Source organism: Labeo rohita, chromosome 18 (assembly GCF_022985175.1).
Source record: "Labeo rohita strain BAU-BD-2019 chromosome 18, IGBB_LRoh.1.0, whole genome shotgun sequence".
Lineage (NCBI taxonomy): Eukaryota > Metazoa > Chordata > Actinopteri > Cypriniformes > Cyprinidae > Labeo > Labeo rohita.
The window spans coordinates 4855180-4874076 of record NC_066886.1 but is presented as its reverse complement, the minus strand read 5'-3'; the positions used below and the strand labels follow the sequence as shown (position 1 = coordinate 4874076).

The 18897-nt window shown below is 34.7% G+C and overlaps 1 protein-coding gene across 1 annotated transcript in view; it reads right to left on the bottom strand.

Annotated features, from left to right (window-relative positions):
* Positions 1 to 1372: 1372 nt before the first annotated feature.
* vwf (von Willebrand factor) overlaps positions 1373 to 18897 on the bottom strand; it is a 43002-nt gene continuing 25477 nt past the window's right edge. The window contains 21 exon segments of the mRNA XM_051135151.1: positions 1373 to 1905; positions 1984 to 2081; positions 3547 to 3586; positions 3801 to 3929; positions 4461 to 4559; positions 4966 to 5073; positions 5178 to 5218; positions 6972 to 7155; positions 7243 to 7326; positions 10581 to 10730; positions 10845 to 11050; positions 11145 to 11246; positions 12802 to 12873; positions 12992 to 13094; positions 13208 to 13420; positions 13422 to 13456; positions 14982 to 15117; positions 15119 to 15312; positions 16969 to 17158; positions 17239 to 17453; positions 17718 to 17895. Of these exon segments, the coding sequence (XP_050991108.1) occupies positions 1714 to 1905; positions 1984 to 2081; positions 3547 to 3586; positions 3801 to 3929; positions 4461 to 4559; positions 4966 to 5073; positions 5178 to 5218; positions 6972 to 7155; positions 7243 to 7326; positions 10581 to 10730; positions 10845 to 11050; positions 11145 to 11246; positions 12802 to 12873; positions 12992 to 13094; positions 13208 to 13420; positions 13422 to 13456; positions 14982 to 15117; positions 15119 to 15312; positions 16969 to 17158; positions 17239 to 17453; positions 17718 to 17895 (2769 nt within the window). The 3' untranslated portion in view covers positions 1373 to 1713.

Below are 18897 nucleotides of genomic sequence, written 5' to 3'. Positions count from 1 at the left end.
CAAAATAGTATTCACGCTAGAGACCAGAAGCCAGACCCATACAATTTATAAATGGCAAAAATTATGGTGGATAGCTTTATGATATAGTGGGTTTATACTTCTATCTAGCATCCAGGGATTATCCGACTACTACTGTTGAAATGCAGCATATTGTGACCTGCTACTTGTGAATTGCTTTTTGCATACTGTATAGTAGGGAACATGTGGGAACTGACTGGTGGCATGAAGTCATCTTCACGTACCATATTTGAATATGCATATGCAATTTGATTTGAATACTGCAGAGGAAGACATTGAATATAGCGCATGAGTCGTATAGACTACGTTTATGACACATGGCGCTTTATTGTCTCTTTTAGAGCTTGGCAGCCCTGGTAACCATTTACTTTCAATGTATGGGAAAGAGAACCTCAAGATTCAGCTAAATTGTGTTTTATGGAAGAAAGTCATGGTGTTGAAAGACATGAGGGTGAGTAATTTTTTTGGTGAATATAATCCTATATGCATTATATAATGAAATTATGTTTTTAATTAAATATGATAATTAAATGTAATTATATATATGAATAGTGAATTCAGTCTATTAAGATAAAGAGTTATGATATACTTGGGAATAAATAAACGCTGTTGACATTTAAACTGGGTTGGTAATTGTCTCTGTTTAGCTTATGCTTTTTATGTCCAAACTGATTTGTAGCCTATTGTCTGCTTGGATAAACCTGGGGTTATGTGCTTTGTCCAAGAGCACACTGACATTTTCGTGGGTCACTTCTTCACAGAACTGAACCTGCAGTTATGCGTTAGCAGTTACCAGCCTTAGCACACTCACTTTTGTGTGTTTCACATTGCTTATTCAGTCAGTTTACTTAAGAGAAAACATTAAATGGTCGTAAATGAGGAAACTAAAGCAATCATTTAGCCAGCAATTTGAGCAATCTGATCACTAATAGTGTATTAAATCCCACTAGAGGATGCATGGACCAGTCATGCACTTTCATAATTACCTTTAAAACACATCATAATAATGCAGTGGCTCATTGGGTTTAATGAACACACTTTCCAACATGATTTCCAGATGATTGTGCAGTTATTATTAAGGTCATGGCAGCTGGAATTGAGATTAATCCTTTTCTGCACATAACAAATTGTTTTATCATTTGGTTGTTACGATGAACCCAAAGCTTTTTAATCTAATGTTAAAAAGTGTTTTTCTTTATATTACTTAATATTTAATAAAGCCGACAAGTGAATAACAAGTATTTGATGTGTGACTCATGTCCTCCACATGTGTGAATTGTACCCTTCAACACCCTTCACAACTAATTGACTGATCAGTATTCTCCGTGCACATGAACGCTCTCACACAAATGAGTTCAAGTGTCCAGAGCACCACCGAGTGGCACAAGTCGAGTACTTGTTTAGCCTCGTTCTTTATTGTAGGTCAGTCTAATAAACACCCATAAACTACAACCACACAATAGTTATTCATGATCAAGAATATATTTGTATAGACAGTTGCATATTGGCAAAGCAGTAATCTTAAAATAAGTGTTTATTAATTAATGATGTGACTTAATGCTTTATATGTTGAAATGTATGATAAAGTGCTTAATTATCAGTGGTCAAAAATTCCACTGAGTAACATACCGGCTGTGGATGCGTATGTGAAAGTATTCACTTATATGTTATTTTATCAGCTCTGCGTGTTTGCTTTCAGTCGGTCGGACAGGCGTGTGACATGCAGTCGCACCCGGTGACGGCAAGGACTTGGTGGTGCGTTTGTGTGCCGTTAGCGCAGCGCAAGGGAACATTCATGGGCACGGTGCCTGTAGCCGAGCAGCACACACACTCGCTCTCGACCTTGTGCTTGTCCAGAGAGTACATAGACTTGCTGTCACACTTTCCCTGTGGGTGAGAGAAAAAGACAGATAAACAATATGTACATAACTTCATGCAATAAAATATAAAAATGCATCGACTTACCTCGCAGTAAGTGAGTTCTATCTTCTCTTCTGATTGGCAGTCATCCACTCTAATGTAATCCAGCAAACCCACAGTCCTGCTGCACTCTGGCTCCGTACCTAAACAGACATATGCACACTTCGTGTTCAGATCAGTTTGGATGGAGTAGGGCTGCAGGAGTATTTCAGGCAAGAATGCAATATTTTTGAATTTTTTGTTTCTGATAAAAATGGCAATGGGTTTGATGTGCCTATTTTTGGGGCAAAATTTGATTATAAGTCAGTGTGATTATATATCAGTATTGCTATGCAATAATAATAGTGAAATATAAAAATCACTAAATAACAAATTATTAAATTCTTAATTTTTTTTAAAAAATGAACTTTAAGCATTTACTTTGACGGATGCCTCTGATTTGTATTTAAATGACTTGACTTAAAGCTTCTCTTTTGTTGATAAGCACTTCTCATTACAAATCTAGTAAGTTAAAGCGACCCAAACTCAGAGCAGAAATGAAGTAGGGCTGTCACTAACAATTATTTTAGTAATTGAGTACTTGGTAGATTATTCTGCCGATTAATCGAGTAATCGAATCATTATAATTAACATTTTTGTATTAAATAAAATAGACCCAAGGAAATGATAGCTTTTAAAATGACTTCAGATACATGTATAATAGCAATGATAGTTATAGCAATAATAGTTCAAGTAAAATATCAAAAGCAAGTAATAATGCCGTTTTATTGAACAAAACTGTTAAAATATACTGTATATTATAAACAATAGCACTAATGTACATTATGCCTTAAAACAAATAACTGCAGAGGGCGCCAACGGACTGACGATTGTTTTTACACTTTACAGCGCAATCTAATCTTTGTTTAAAATTGACTACACAACATTTAGTTCAACTTAATCTGTAATATTTGGCTATTTCTTTACAGCAGAAATCCTACAGCCATTGTCATTTTTTGAATATGAGGACAACAAAACATGTAAACTCACCAAGGGTGAGGCTTTGAGCTTCTATTTTGAAATTGCAATGAATATTTAGCATATTGAGAAAGATACTGATTTATTCTCCTGTGTTTGTGTAGATTTAAAATGATTTATCTTACAAATCTGATGAAATGGCACACGATTTACCTTACAAATCTGATGAAATGGCACACGTTGCGTTCCCAGATAAACGTTATAATAAACTCAAACTTGCAACAATATGCAGAGATGGAATTTGAGATGCTCCACACATGTAAATTATAGATTGTGTGGAGCCACATGTAGTGGAGCTTTAAAATCGAGTATTCTAAATGAATCAAGGAATTGTGACAGCCCTAAAATGGAGTTTGTGCCATATATCACTTACAGCGAACCATAGCAGCTCTGAGACGCTGAATCAACACAGCGACGCGTTCCACTCTTAAATACCTGTGCATATGTTTATTTAACTAAGCGGCGTCTTTGTAATTTGATAATCTTACTAATCCATATCGCAAATTTGGTTTTATTTCAATTAATCGTGCAGACATGGAGTTTATAAAGTGAGCAGGATGTATAAATGATGCTTTTGTTGGTTGTTCTTACACATTTCACAGCAGGTGACTCCAATCTGGCTTATTTTACCCTGTGGATAAAGAATACATTGTTTCACTTTTGTTATTATGCGACACAATTATAGTGGTTTATTAGAAGTACAATATGCTCCTGGATTGTTGTTTAGGGTTTGGTAGATTAAGGATTAGGAATAGCAGATATGGAAGAGAATAGGAATAGGAATAGTTTGTCATGCAATCTTTGTTCTAGGATTAGGAAAGTAAAGTGTGTGTGTGTGCATGTACCCCATGTTCCAGACAGCGTTTGTGGTCAAACGGAGGACATGTTGTCACAAGCGTCTCCAGCACCAGTTCTCCATCCTTATTCACACTGCATGTGTGTTTAGTGCAGCCATCTGTACGCGTTGTATTTGCCTGAACACACACGAATATGTACACATTTATGACACTATCTGAAAATCAATAGAACATCTGGAGCATTTACAGCACAGGTTCTCAAACTACCTAACTAGATAGTTTCATATGATTTCTCAAGCGTCAGGAGTTGATTTTTAAATGTAGCCTGCAGATAACTTTTTTCCTGTAGGTTTCTTCAGTGACTGATAAGCAATGGCCTGATAGACTACTATTCTTAGGTTTGGGGTTGTTATTTTCTCAAAATGGCATTTATTTGATTTTAAAAAATGCAGTAAAAACATAAAATTGTGAAATATTATTACAATTTAAAAAAACTGTTTTCTATTTGAATATATTTTAAAATATAATTTATTTCTGTGATGCAAAGCTGAATTTCCAGCATCCATGATCCTTCAGAAATCATTCTAATTTGTTGATTTGCTGCCGCTCAGGAAACATTTCTTATTATTATCAATGTTGAAAATGTTGTGCTGTTAAATATTTGTGTGGCTGTTGTGACACTGACTCATGTCTGCACATATTTATTACTTTCAGAGAGACCAGCTGTCCGTCAGGTCGTTGGATGCTACATGCAGTTGCTACACAACGGCCGCAGCATGCATTAGGTATCGGCTCCAGTGTATATCCCTGTAAGAACAAAACACACATGTGACTGTATTCATACATACAGGGTTGACAGTCCTTTTAAGAGACTGTTTCCATAGAAATGAAGATTCTGTTATCGTTTACTCATCCTCATGTCATATATAATGACTGTCTTTCTCTTTATGTACGTCAAACGTGACACATCTAGGTGCAGCATATAGAACATAAAAATGAGAATGAAATTAAAAAGCTATTTTTTGAAAAGTTATGCGCCTCTTATTGTATTTTTTTTTTCTCTAAACATGGGCAAAACATCTCCTTTTGTGCTCTGTGGATGAAAGAAAGTCATACAGCTTTTTAAATGACATGAGGGTGAGTAAATGATGAGAGAATTGTCCTTTTTTGGGTGAACTAGCCCTTTAATAATCTTCAGAGTAAAGGGTTTTACCTCTGAGCAGGGGGAGCAGCTCATCTTCCTGCAAGAGAGCCGATAACTCCTCTTATCTCTCACACACTCGCAGTGTGTGCACACATCCAGCATTACTCGCTCTCCAGCCTACTCACACACACAGAGCAAGACACCCCAAAGTCAATCTGTTATGCACCAAGACATCTGCACACGGCACATTAGTATTCTGTATGTTAACTCAACATCTTTACCGCAATAACAGTTTGATTCATCACACAGACATCCATTGGAACTGCAGAAAGAAAAAAAACTAACATTAATGTATATGGAAAGATGACAGAGTGTAGCAATAGAGTTGTGTGTGTGTGTGTGTGTGTGTGTGTGTGTGTGTGTGCAGGGTCCAAACTTAACACTTCAAACACCAAATGGGATTTGGTGAGTGAATAAAACCTCTTCAGGGTTTTAGTAATATTACCAATAATCAGATTTTGACAGAAATTTCATTAATGGACATTTTTAGGAAAATTATTTATTTTAAGGATTTTTTTTTTTTGAAATATTAATCTGAAAGAGCATATATGAGAGCTACATTCTATCACTGGAAGAAAAAAATGTATCCGATTATTGTACGTAATGCTCTTTATTTATTGATGTTTTATTACGTTTTTATTTTTAGATTTCTACAAGTTTGCATTTGCTGCTTATAAGGCAATAAATAACTATATATATATATATATATATATATATATAAAGAATTGTATTAAACCCTTATTTTAAATTGTTTAAATAAAACTCAATTGAGATAAAACTTAATTTATATTTAATATATACAATATTGGCTTTTGTTTATCAGTATTAACCAATTGTGCATATATAATTGTTGCCAACTAAAGAAGATTTATATGATTATACAACCCTCACCTAAAGGAATAGGCAAAGATTTAACCCTTCAAATGTCTTGAGTTCTTTCCTTTTAAGAGAGTAAGACTGTGAAGCACTAGTATTTAGCATTTTTTGTCACCAATATGCAAAGAAAGTCAGCTAAAAAACTGCACTGTCATATTTTAATAAATATTAAAATATTAATAAATGTAATTAAAAAATGTAAAAATATTCAAATGAAAAAAATAAATAAAATTAAGTTTTGTAAAATATGTGACCCTGGACCACAAAACAGTCTTAAGCAGCACGGGTATATTTGTAGCAATAGCCAAAATTACAATGTCTGGGTCAAAATTATAGATTTTTCTTTTATGCCAAAAAATTATTAGGATATTAAGTAAAGATCATGTTCAATGAAGATAATTTGTAAATTTCCTACCACAAATATATCAAAACTTCATTTTTGATTACTAATATGCACTGCTAGGAACTTAATTTGGACAACTTTAAAGGAGATTTTCTCCATATTTAGCTTTTATTTTGCCAAATATTTTCCTATCCTAACAAACCATACATCAATGGAAAGCTCATTTATTCAGTTTTCAGATGATGTATAAATCTAAATGTAAAAAAATTAACCCTTGACTGGTTTTGTGGTCCAGGGTCACATGGTTTCATTGCAGTCCATAAATATTTATAATAAAATTTGATCAGTTCATCTATTATTGGTAAGTGTGACATTAAGTTATTAAAGGGGACATCGGATGCCCATTTCCAACAAGGTGTTATGATTCTTCAGGGTCTTCTTGAAAACATACTTTCCTTAAAATTCCTTAATAGTTGTGTGAAACAACACCCTTTTTACCTTGTCAAAAACGTCTCAAAATGAGCCGTTTTGTTGCATGTCTCCTTAAATGATAATGAGCTACTACTAACCCCGCCCCTTTCTTCTGTGGGGTGTGTCAACACAAGACACATAAATTGCTGGTCTTATTTAAATAGCTAGCTATCTACGTAGAAACAGTTTCAGACTCAGACAGCCCATAACAAACTGGCTGTGTGTTGTATTTTCAGCTTTTCTGAGATGGCAGATATGCCAGAAACCCAACTAATGCAAAAGCTAAAAAAGTGTCAACTTTAAGTTAATTTTGAACTCTTTGTACCACAGTGGCAGCTCGGGCAGCAGTCATCTACTGTGTTGCACTGGAGCTCAGTGCCCAGTGGACAGGTTGGTGTGTCCATAAGGTGGCAGGACACGTTTATATGCTGGATGAACACTTCCTCATTGACCTGTACACATTCGCTCCACACACATCTGTCGTGCGGAGACACCCACTGCTCTCCCACCTGCAAAAATGAAACGTCTTTCAGATCTAAATGTAGAGTAATCAAACAAAGACAGAGAGTAGGAGGAAAAAGACACTAAATACTCGCCTGTCTCAAATGTCCTCCTTCCACACAGCTGGATTTACGGCAGTGACCGCAGCACTCGCCCTCTGAGTGAGAGTATGTTGTTCCCTACAAAATCCACAAAATCAATGTGAAGTCATAACCGGCCCTTTTTATTTAGCTATAAATGTCCACAGACTTATTGTGCATGATTCATCGCTGCCTGTTATTGTAAAGGAAAACCTATTTGCTTCTTTCATCAAAATGTAATAGCTTTTCTTCACTGTTTCCTTTTGTTAATGTCACCAAGGGGTGGCGGAAATTATATTAAGTAGATTTTTACATTTTCTGAGTAGCTGCCTGGTTATTGGGTTGCAAAGTTGCCAGACAGGTTTGGTTCGCTATGATGTTCTTGGTGGTTAATTACGGACTCAATCAAAAGAGTTTATGATATTTTGATCACGATATGGGAGACAATTTATGTGTAAAATAACGCAATTTTTTAGTAAATCTACAAAAGAATAATAGCTCATTCAACATCCTGCATAATTTGAGGTATTATAAGAGACATTATATGGGGAGACGGTCCACTCGTATAGAAAACAATGGGAGAAATGATAACACTCTATATGTTGGCTGTAGTCCTGCATTGTAATTAAGAGCTTTGTTTACTCTTGAATGTGCATATTCACTAGCTAGACCAGCATGAGAAATACGGTATTTCTGTGATTACAAAGCAGCACAATATGATTGTTGTCAGAATTTATTCCTGATTTGTTGGTCTTTTCCATTCACGTTGTTCAGAGCTAAACTTGCATGACTGGAAATAGACCACCAAGTTGACAGACTTGCCTTAAAGGGATAGTTCACCCAAAAATGAAAATCACCCCATGAGTTACTCATCGTTAAGCCATCCTAGGTGTATATGAGTTTCTTCTTTCAGACCAGTACAATATTAAAAAATGTCCTGGCTCTTTCAAGCTTCAGGCAGTGAATGAGTATTGAGATTTTGAAGTCCAATAAAGTGCATCCATCCATCATAAAAAGTAATTAATAAAGGCCTTATAAAGCAAATTAATTTAAACCTTTATAAACCGTAATCTCTAACTTCTGCGTGTGTAACGTAAGAGTGGCATTCTGGCGGATGACGTAGGATGTAGTGTAAGCTCTGGTGAGAATATGCTAGTCTTGCAACAACCAAGTTTTGTTTACAGCAAAGGAAAACCAGTCTCCTCTTTGCTTATATCGAAATCCGCCAACATTTTTCTTTACAAAACCTTCTTTTGCACTACTGATTTGTGACCGGTGTTTTGTTTTGCTCTCTCCACTGCGTTTCTGTGTTCGTCACTACTTTCGCCTACTTCCTGTGTGATCCGCTGGAATGCCACTCCCTCGTGTATGCACAGTATAATATAACTCCGACTGTATTCGTCTGAAAGAAGAAAGTTATATATATCTTAGGATGGCTTGAGGGTGAGTAATTTTCATTTCTGAGTGAACTATTTCTTTAAAGTCAGCATAAAATGAAAATTCACCCTGTCTGTTTTTTAAATGCTTGTTGGTCTTGGTCTTATTGTGAATGATTCATACATGAATATTCTTATTTTTGAACTTGTTTGTTAATGTTGAATCAAAATAACTCAATCTTCCCTTATACGACTTCTGTCTGGTGATGTTTTCCGGATTTCTCCAATCATTTAGTCCACATAAAGCCTGTCTTATTCTTACTTATTTATCCCATTTTAGAGTGCAACACCCACATCTCAAAATTTAATGAACAACTGATGGATAAAACCAAGTCCCCACCCTTCATTTTTTGTTTTCTAATAATCTAATGGAAGAAAAGATGTGTTTACTTCCATTTCTTTGCGACTTTGAATGAAACTACTAATGGTTTTTGTGCATTCAGTAGTGCAAAAAAAAAAAAAAATGCAGAAAAATGTAATACCTGAGGTTAGGAGTTAGTACAAATCCTCTATGAAAGTATGCATAATAATGTTGCTTGCCTTGTGAAAAATCTGTCATAATATCATAGCCTGAAACTAATGAAATCAAGTACAGATGAATATACAGTATGTCACAATGCATTTTAAATGCATTGTAAATGCCACTACTTATATTTTAAAGTGACTTATGATCATTATAATATATTTAGTGCTTATAAAAATGAATAAAATCCATAAAAATTCAAATTAATACACAGCCCTACACCTTAAAAAATAATATGCTAATATGCAAAAAATAATATGCTAATGTGCCTAATATCTAATTTGAGAATGTTATATTAATAAACTATTAATAAAAACATTACTTCACATTTCACAAAAATAAAAATGAATATTTTCAAATTCTGTACAGTATATGTATCATCATTAAATGATTAGTTCACTTCCAGAATAAAAATTTCCTGATAATTTACTTACCCCAGTGACATCCAAGATGTTCATGTCTTTCTTTCTTCAGTTTAAAAGAAATGAAGGTTTTTGAGGAAAACATTCTAGGATTTTTCTCCATATAGTGGACTTAAGTGGGGATCAACAGGTTGAAGGTCCAAATTGCAGTTTCATTGCAGCTTCAAAGAGCTCTGCACAATCCCAGTTGAGGAATAAGGGTCTTATCTAGCGAAACGATCAGTCATTTTCTAAAAAAAAATATTTTTTTTTTATACTTTTTAACCACAAATGGTCGTCATGCACTAGCTTGACCTCACACATTATGTAATCATGTAACGTAGGCGGAAATACAGACCCAGTGTTTACAAACAAACATGCAAAGTCAAACGCCCTTTACAAAAAAAGGTGAAACAACGATATCAGATGATTTTGAAGTTGGAGGAGATAATGAGAGAGTTTTTCGTCCTACCTTATCTTTTGCCTGTGAATTTTCCAAAATGATTTGTAAGTTGTAGATGTGCAATGCTGAGCTAGTGCAAGATGAGCATTTGTGGTTAAAAATATAACATTTTAATTTTTTTTTTTTGTGAAAATGATCGATTGTTTTTACTAGATAAGACCCTTATTCCTCGGCTGGGATCGTGTAGAGCACTTTGAAGGTGTACTGAAACTGCAATTTGGACCTGCAACCCGTTGATCCCCATTAAAGTCCGTTTTGTGGAGAAAAATCCTGGAATGTTTTCCTCAAAAACCCTAATTTCTTTTCGACTAAAGAAAGAAAGACATGAACATCTTGGATGACATGGGGGTAAGTAAATGAGCAGGAAATGTTTATTCTGGAAGTGAACTAATCCTTTAATGCACTTATTAAAATAACAAAAGCGGTCTCAAAAAGTTAGTAAAAAACAAATATTGGACTCAATCCAGCAAATATGATGCAGGGCGGTGTTATTTTTCAAAACAGAAGGGTAGAAGTTGTGTAGGACGCACCAGAGGACAGATCTGGTTGCAGACGGGGTCCACACACTGAGCGATGTGCAGGCCAGTCTGTCTGTCTGCTTGCTCTGTGCAGGTGCAGGTTTTACACTTCTCATCCCACCTGCTGCCCACCTGGTACACCACAGCGTCCACCACACACACCTGCACATATAAATAGTCGATTACATGCTGATTGCAGAGTACACTCATCCGGACATGGAGCTTCAAGGGCAAGTGAATAACACACACGCAGCGAGAGCACAAAAGCGTGCCAACCTTATCGGGCGTGCAGGTGACCTCTATGCAGTCGCAGTCATTGGTGGTGGTCTTCGTGATGTAACCCGGGGGGCATGTGCGGGTGATGTTTTGACAGTCGCACACACATTCGTACGAATCGCAGCACTCCGACGGAATGACAGACAGCTTCTTGTATGCAGGGCAGGATGGTTTTGTTGTCACAGGACACTGATCCTTTTTGCAAACTGACAGAGGGCGGTGGAAGAGATTGATGTGATTGAAAACCATCTTTGTGAAACGAATGAGAGTATGTGAGCATGTAGGTGTGTGTGCTCTCACCACACTGATAAACTGGCAGACAGTCTCCAGGGTTTGTGAGGACGACACTGAGCCCGTGATCGCAGTGAGGGGGATCTGGCCGCTTACAGTTCGGGTCACACACTAGAAACACACACAGTATTAACAACACTATATGTGACACTGGACCACAAAACCAGTCATGAGTAGCATGGGTATATTTGTAGCAATAGCCAAAAATACATTGTATGGGTCAAAATGATACATTTTTCTTTTATGCCAAAAATCATTAGAATGTTAAGTAAAGATCATGTTCCATTAAGATATTTTGTAAATTTCCTACTGTAATTAAACCAAAACTTAATTTTTGATTAGTGATATGCATTGCTAAGAACTTCATTTGGACAACTTTAAAGGCGATTTTCTCAATATTTAGATTCAAATATTCAAATAGTTGTATCTCAGCCAAATATTGTCTTGTCCTAACAAACCATACATCGATGGAAAGCTTATTTATTTTTAGCTTTTCAGTGATGTATAAATCTCAGTTTCAAAAAATTGTCCCTTATGACTGGTTTTGTGGTCCTGTGATTTTAGATTGTGAAAGCATAACATATTTAGGGCCCTATGATTTCCGCAATGCGGAAAACATGGAATCTAGTCATAAATATGGAATTTACAGTATAAGTTACAAATTTTGGATGAATAAATCAAAAGTAGGGCTAATATCTGTGAATATGAAAGCACAAAAAGACTGTTATTTAAATGTATATTCTTTGTGTCTCTGTGTGGCATGGTTTTGTACACATATTCGAGCACAAAATATATAACAGACAACACAGAATTTCTGAAAAAATAAAATATTATATGGCTCTATTATTGTAAAAATGTCATAAATTGTTCAAGTTTTATTAAATCATTTGAATTTATTAAATCATATTGAATATTAAACAAAAAAATAAATAATTATTAAATGAAAAAAATATTTTAATAAAAAAAAAAAAAATAAATCTATAAAAAACATTTAAAAGAATCTAGAAAAACGATCTATTTTTATTTTATCTATTTTTGTTAAATAAATTGTTGTTAAATTATATGCGTTTCCTGATTTCAAGTAATTACTGATTACTAATTTCATTTAATCATTAAAAATAGTTCAGTGTATGATAAAAGTATTTATTAAAAATACAAATTTTTACTTTTTATAAATGCTACAATCTCTAATATGAGCTCTTGCAAATTTGGTAATTAAGCAGCAATAATAAATTGTCATTTCAGCCTGTTTTTCAATATATGTATACGTTCAAAAGTTTGGGATCATTAAAATTTTTATGTTTTTTAAAGTTTTTAAAATGCTTATCAAGGCTGCATTTATTTGATCAAAAATGCAGAAAAAAATATAATAATGTGAAATATTATTACGATGTTAAATAACATTTTTGTATTTTAATATACATTAAAATCTAATTTATTCCTGTGATCAAAGCTGAATTTTCAGCATCATTAGTCCAGTATTCAGTGTCACATGATCCTTTAGAAATCATTCTAATATGCTGATTTATTATTAGAATTATTTATGTTGTATATATGCATGTGTGTGTGCAAATACAGTAAGTAGAATGTACATTATGGACAAGTTAATTGTATAAAAGCACATTATTTTTGTATTCTCTGTGTTTGATGTGTATTCTCAGCTCACCACACTCATATTCAGGGCAGCACTTAGATCCCGTCTTCTCCCGGAGAACCTCACATTGTCCACACTCTGGGGCTGTAGCACAGCAACAGTTGCCATGACAACACACACTGAGAAACCACTTCAAGAAATGGGGCTGTTAATCGTATAGTGCACGATAGAGAGAGAGAGCGTATACACACTGTGTCTTTACCTTTAGCGTTTGTGCAGGGTAACGCTGTGCAGTTAATGCGCTGCTGATCCAGACACACGCACAGAAGACAGGGGTTTTCCTCAGGATTCCAGCTTTCCATAAACTGAATCACACACCAACATTATGAAACTGACAGAGGCTTATTGGTTTTATAAAGTGGTGGCAGTAGCACTATTATAATGGAATGATGTCTAATAAATAGTAAAATCAATATACCTTATGGGTTTTCCCATGCTGGTCCTCACACTGGCTGCAGGTCTCTTTGCTTACACACTTATCTCCCATTAACACAGACCCTTCAGGGCAGAAACAGCCCTCTGTGGGAGTGTTCAAGCACACTGATCCATTGCCCTTCATTAAACCATCACCCATCATGTCACCACGACTGAACTGGCTCCGTCCGCACTGCTCCAAACATCCGGTTCGACAAGGCAGCATATTCCATTGAGTCTGAGCATGTCATGGCTACACACAGAAAATAAAATGTGAAAATCAAGCATTTGAATCACAAGTGTAGAACACAAAATTATTAATGACATAGCACGGGTATATTTGTAGCAATAGCCAACAATACATTGTATGGGTCAAAATTATTGTTAGGCCAAAAATCATTAGGATATTAAGTAAAGATCATGTTTCATGAAGATATTTTGTGAATTTCCTACCATAGATGTATCAAAACTTGATTTTTGATTAGTAATATGCACTGCTAAGAACTTCATTTGGACAAGGTGATTTTCTCAATATTTAGATATTTTTGCACCCGCAGATTCCAGATTTTTCAAATAGTTGTATCTCAGCCAAATATTATCTTATCCTAACAAACCATACATCAATGGAAAGCTTATGCGTTCAGCTTTCAGGTGTAAAAAAAAAATGGACCTGTGTATTATATATATATATTATTATTATTTTATTATTATTTATTTATTTATCTATTTTTTTCTCATTCTATTTTTTCTTTTTTAATCTTCTAAAGAGCAGTGTTATTGTTAATGAAAATGAAAACCTTAAAAAAATCGTTCAGATAAAGTACTAAAATTACTAAAACTAAAACAGAAATAAAAAAAATGTAAGCAAAAATAGAAATATAAAAAAAACCAAATGAATTGACAAAATCCCAAAAGTTTTTAGATTACATAATCAGTATAAATAAAGAAAATATTTAAAAAATCTAAATAATAATAAATACTATAATAATATAGAAATAATACAATTATCATTGATTAATGACTAACAAAACTGTTTTATTATGCTTTTTGGAGTTTGGAGTCACTGCCATTCAAAAGTTTGGGATCAGTAAGATTTTTAATGTTTTTTAAGAAGTCTTTTCTGCTTATCAAGGTTCCGTTTACTTGATTAAAAATACAGAAAAAAATGCGGATATTGTAAAATATTATTGCAATTTAAAATAGTGGTTTTCTATTTTAATATACTTTAAAATAGAATTATTCCTGTGATGTATATTAGAATGATTTCTGAAGGATCATGTGACACTAAAGACTGGAGTAATGATGCTGAAAATTCAGCTTTGCATCACAGAAATAAATTCTATTTTAAAATATATTCCAACAGAAAACTGTTATTTTAAATTGCAATAATATTTCATAATATTACTTCTTTCTGTATTTTTAATCAAATAAATGAAACTTTGATTAGCATAAGAGACTTCTTTAAAATACATCTTAACGAATCTTACTGATCCCAAACTTTTGAATGGCAGTGTAAGAGTTGAGTAAATGTGTCTCTTTTTGTGCTCGTAACAGCATAAAGTGACTGCCGTCATTTTCATTTTTGGGGCGACTATTTCATAGCCACTAGATGTATGCTTCCACATTAAAAGCTTGAGACTTTCATTACTGCACACAGATCTGTAGTAACTCCTGTTTGTTCTTTCTCAGTCACGCTGATCAAAGTACCCCCATCTCACTGAAGTCAAGCAGGGTCCTTGCGGCTTCACTTCATGACTCATTAATCACAGAAGACTCACGGCAGAGGGTGGGCGTCCTCCAGTCCACACACACTCCCTGTTGACGGCACACGCTGCTGTACGCAGTAACAAGGTCGCAGACCGCGTTAGGCTGGCAGGCCACGGTCCGACAGATCTGCACATAGTCCTGCGGGGGGGACCAGCGCGTGACAACGGCTGAACACCTCAGAACTTAACACGTCGCAGCCCTTCGCCACACCCGCGGCACACGACTCAACCACCTGGTGCTGGACGCACTCGCCCAGAGCCCATCCCTTCAGATACACGTCGGGGTCTGTGGTCACACTGCCGTCAGATAACAACAGACCCGTCTGATCATCAGAGCAGGAACCTGAGAGAGAGACAGACCAGTTATGTACATCACACACATACACTACCAGTCAAAAGTTTTTAATGTTTTTGAAAGAAGTCTCTTCTGCTCACCAAGCCTGCATTTATTTGATCCAAAGCACAGCAAAAACAGTACAATTTCGAAATGTTTTTACGATTTAAAACAAGTTTTCTATTTGAATATATTTTAAAATGTAATTTCTTTGATCAATAGAAAGAAGAACATAATTTATCTGAAATGAAAATGTTTTGTAACATTATAAATCACTTTTAATCAATTTAAAGCATCCTTGCTAAATAAAAGTATTAACTTTTATAATTTTTTTTACAAAAAAAATAATAAAAATACTGGCTTATACTGGCTTTTGAATGGTATAGTGTATACAAAAAGTGTTACAAAAGCTTTTTATTTCAGATATATGCTGATTTTTGGATCTTTCTATTCAAAGAATCCTGAATTTTAAATATTGATAATAATAGTAATAATAAAAAATGTTTTTTTGAACAGCAAATCAGCATATTAGAATGATGTCTGAAGGATCATGTGACACTGAAGACTGGAGTAATGACGCTGAAAATTTAGCTTTGATTACAGGAATAATTATAAACAATTAATATAATATATTCAAATAAAAAATAGTTATTTTAAATTCTAAAAATATGTCTGAATTTGACTGTTTTTGCTGTACTTTGGATCAAATAAATGCAGGCTTGGTGACCAGAAGAAAAAAAAAAAAATCTTACTGTTCGATAAATTTTGACTAGTACTGTATAAAATACAATATTATATATATTCTATTAAATTCAAATATAATTCTATAACTATATATAACATTTAACAATTGAATTAAACTTCTAATATGTTCTTTCATTTATTAAGTCAAATATAATTCTATAATTCTAAATAAATATGCATTTTAACTATTGAATTAAATACAAATTTCTGTAGTTGGCTCTGTACATAAATACTCCATATGATTATGAATAAATAAAAACGTATTAACAAATTTTCAAATCTACAAAGCGGATATATGAATTTCTTTGAATTTCATTTCCCATTTTATAACTCAAGAATTCTTAATTTGAATTTGACCATTTTGCATGCTATCTTAAATCACTTTTATAAATTTAAATGAAATTTAAAATAATTAATTTTGAAAAGCACACAACAATACTCTCTTAAGCAATCAAACTCCAAAAATTAGTCATAAGCTTAAAGGGATAGTTCATCCAAAAATGAAAATTACCCCAAGATTTACTCACCCCCAAGCTAACCTAGGTGTATATGACTTTCTTCTCTTTCAGACGATTACAATCAGAGTTATATTAAAAAAATGCCCTGGCTCTTCCACAATTTGTAATGGCAGTGAATGGGTATTGAGATTTTGAAGTCCAATAAATATTTTCATATTTTTCTTACACAAACACGTCGATTCACTTCCGAAGGCCATTATTAACCCCCAGAGCTCTGTAGAGCACTTTTATGATAGATGGATGCACTTTACTGGTCTTCAAAATCTCAACACCCATTCACTGCTATTATAAAGCTTGGAAGAGACAGGACATTTTAGCACGGAGAAAAGTCATATACACCTACAATGACTTGGGGTCATTTTTATTTTTAGGTGAACTATCTCTTTACAGGAAGTGTATTTACCACATAAGCCAGTGGTGTTGGGTTTCATGGCGATGTCCATATTGACCATGAACTCATTGCTGTGGGGAGTGAAGGTGAGTGTGAAACCATGCTGCTCTGATCTCAGCTGGTGCAATATTGCACCAATTTGAGTCACAGTCACTCCCTCACTTCTGAATGGGACGGCGGTAATCACACCGTCCACAGTCACCTGCAATACAGAGAACATGTTGACCCTCTCTGCGAACTTAGTGAACCCTTTCACTTAGCATGCTTTTGCAATGTACCAACCTTCATGTCATCCCGTAGCACCACACTCGTCCCGCCCTCCCTCATCTCCAGACTCTTCATGCAGATCTGATTGGGCGAGCTTTGACAGGCAGCCGTATGCAACACTAGCTCCGCCCCTCCAGTACGCAGCAGCACATAGGAGCAAGCAGCTCTCAGTTTCAAAGCCGCACCCGAAAATGAAACAACGTGGCTAGTGGAGCTTCCCATGCAACTACCTGTAAGAATTAAAGTATGCATGTTGAAGTTAGAAGTTTAAAATTCATGCATTCAGTAATTCCGTTTCAACTAATTATTTAGCATTTTTAAGCCAAGTTTCAATGAAAACGACTACTTTTGGCAGTCCAATCACATAATGAATTTAAGAAAAATACTGTTGAAACCCGCAGGTGATATTACTTAACACAGGAAAGGTGTGGTGCATTGCACTGTGTGATATACTGGTGCTGAGTGTGAGATTAGTGAGAGGTGTGTGCTCGTACAGGGGCAGATCCAGGTACAGCCGCAGGTGTGATTGTAGCGGAGGGCTGGGAGGTTGCTTTGGCAGACGGGGGGCTCCATCTTTTCACAGTTGATACGGTGGCTCTGCACTGTTACGGTGCCTGATGGGTTGCACAGCACTGAGTGACAGCCGTCTGACAACAACCACGTCTCACCGGGCTGATGGAAAGAAATAATCAAAAAAGATATTCAGATGCACAAACTAGAACATCAGGAGTCTTTGTTAGTCTTTGTGAGTTTGTTAGATAGGACAATATTTGGCCATGATACAACTATTTGAAAATCTGAAAACCTTGAAAACCTTTAAAGTTGTCTAAAAATCTTTGCAAAGTTGTAAAGTGCTTAGAAACTTTCAAAATGCAAGCTTGATGATGTAACATTTGAAAATGAATAAGTGAAGACAGCCAAAATTAATAGTATTGTAATTTTACAGTTGTACTGTATAAAAATATAAAATGATTATATTTTTCTTAAATACTTAATTTTTTATTTTACAGTCATGAAAATAATATTTCTTATTTAATCTAGGTATAATATTGTAATAAAATAAGTATTTTATTTAACAATACAATTATTATTATTTTATAGTCATAATAATATAAATTCACACCATTTTTGGCCAAATCGTGTAGTCCTACAAACAAGCACAGCAAACCTGGAACTTTTTATAGCATTATACAGTTGAAGTCAAAAGTTTACATACACTTTGGAGAATCTGAAAAAAGTTAATTGTTTTACTAAAGTAAGAGGGATCATACAAAATGCATGTTATTTTTTATTCAGTACTGACATGGAGACGTTTACATATAGTCCACAAGAGAAAATAATTGTTGAATTTATAAAAATGACCCCGTTCAAAAGGTAACATACACTTGATTCTTAATAGTGTGTTGTTACCTGAATGATCCACATCTGTGTTTTGTTTAGTGATAGTTGTCCATGAGTCCCTTGTTTGTCCTGAACAGTTAAACTTCAGAAAAATCCGTCAGGTCCAACAAATTTCTTTGTTTTTCCAGCATTTTTGTGTATTTGAACCCTTTCCAACAATGACTGTATGATGTTGAGATCCATCTTTTCACACTGAGGACAACTGAGGGACTCGTATGCAACTATTACAGAAGGTTCAAATGCTTACTGATGCTCCAGAAGGAAACACAATGC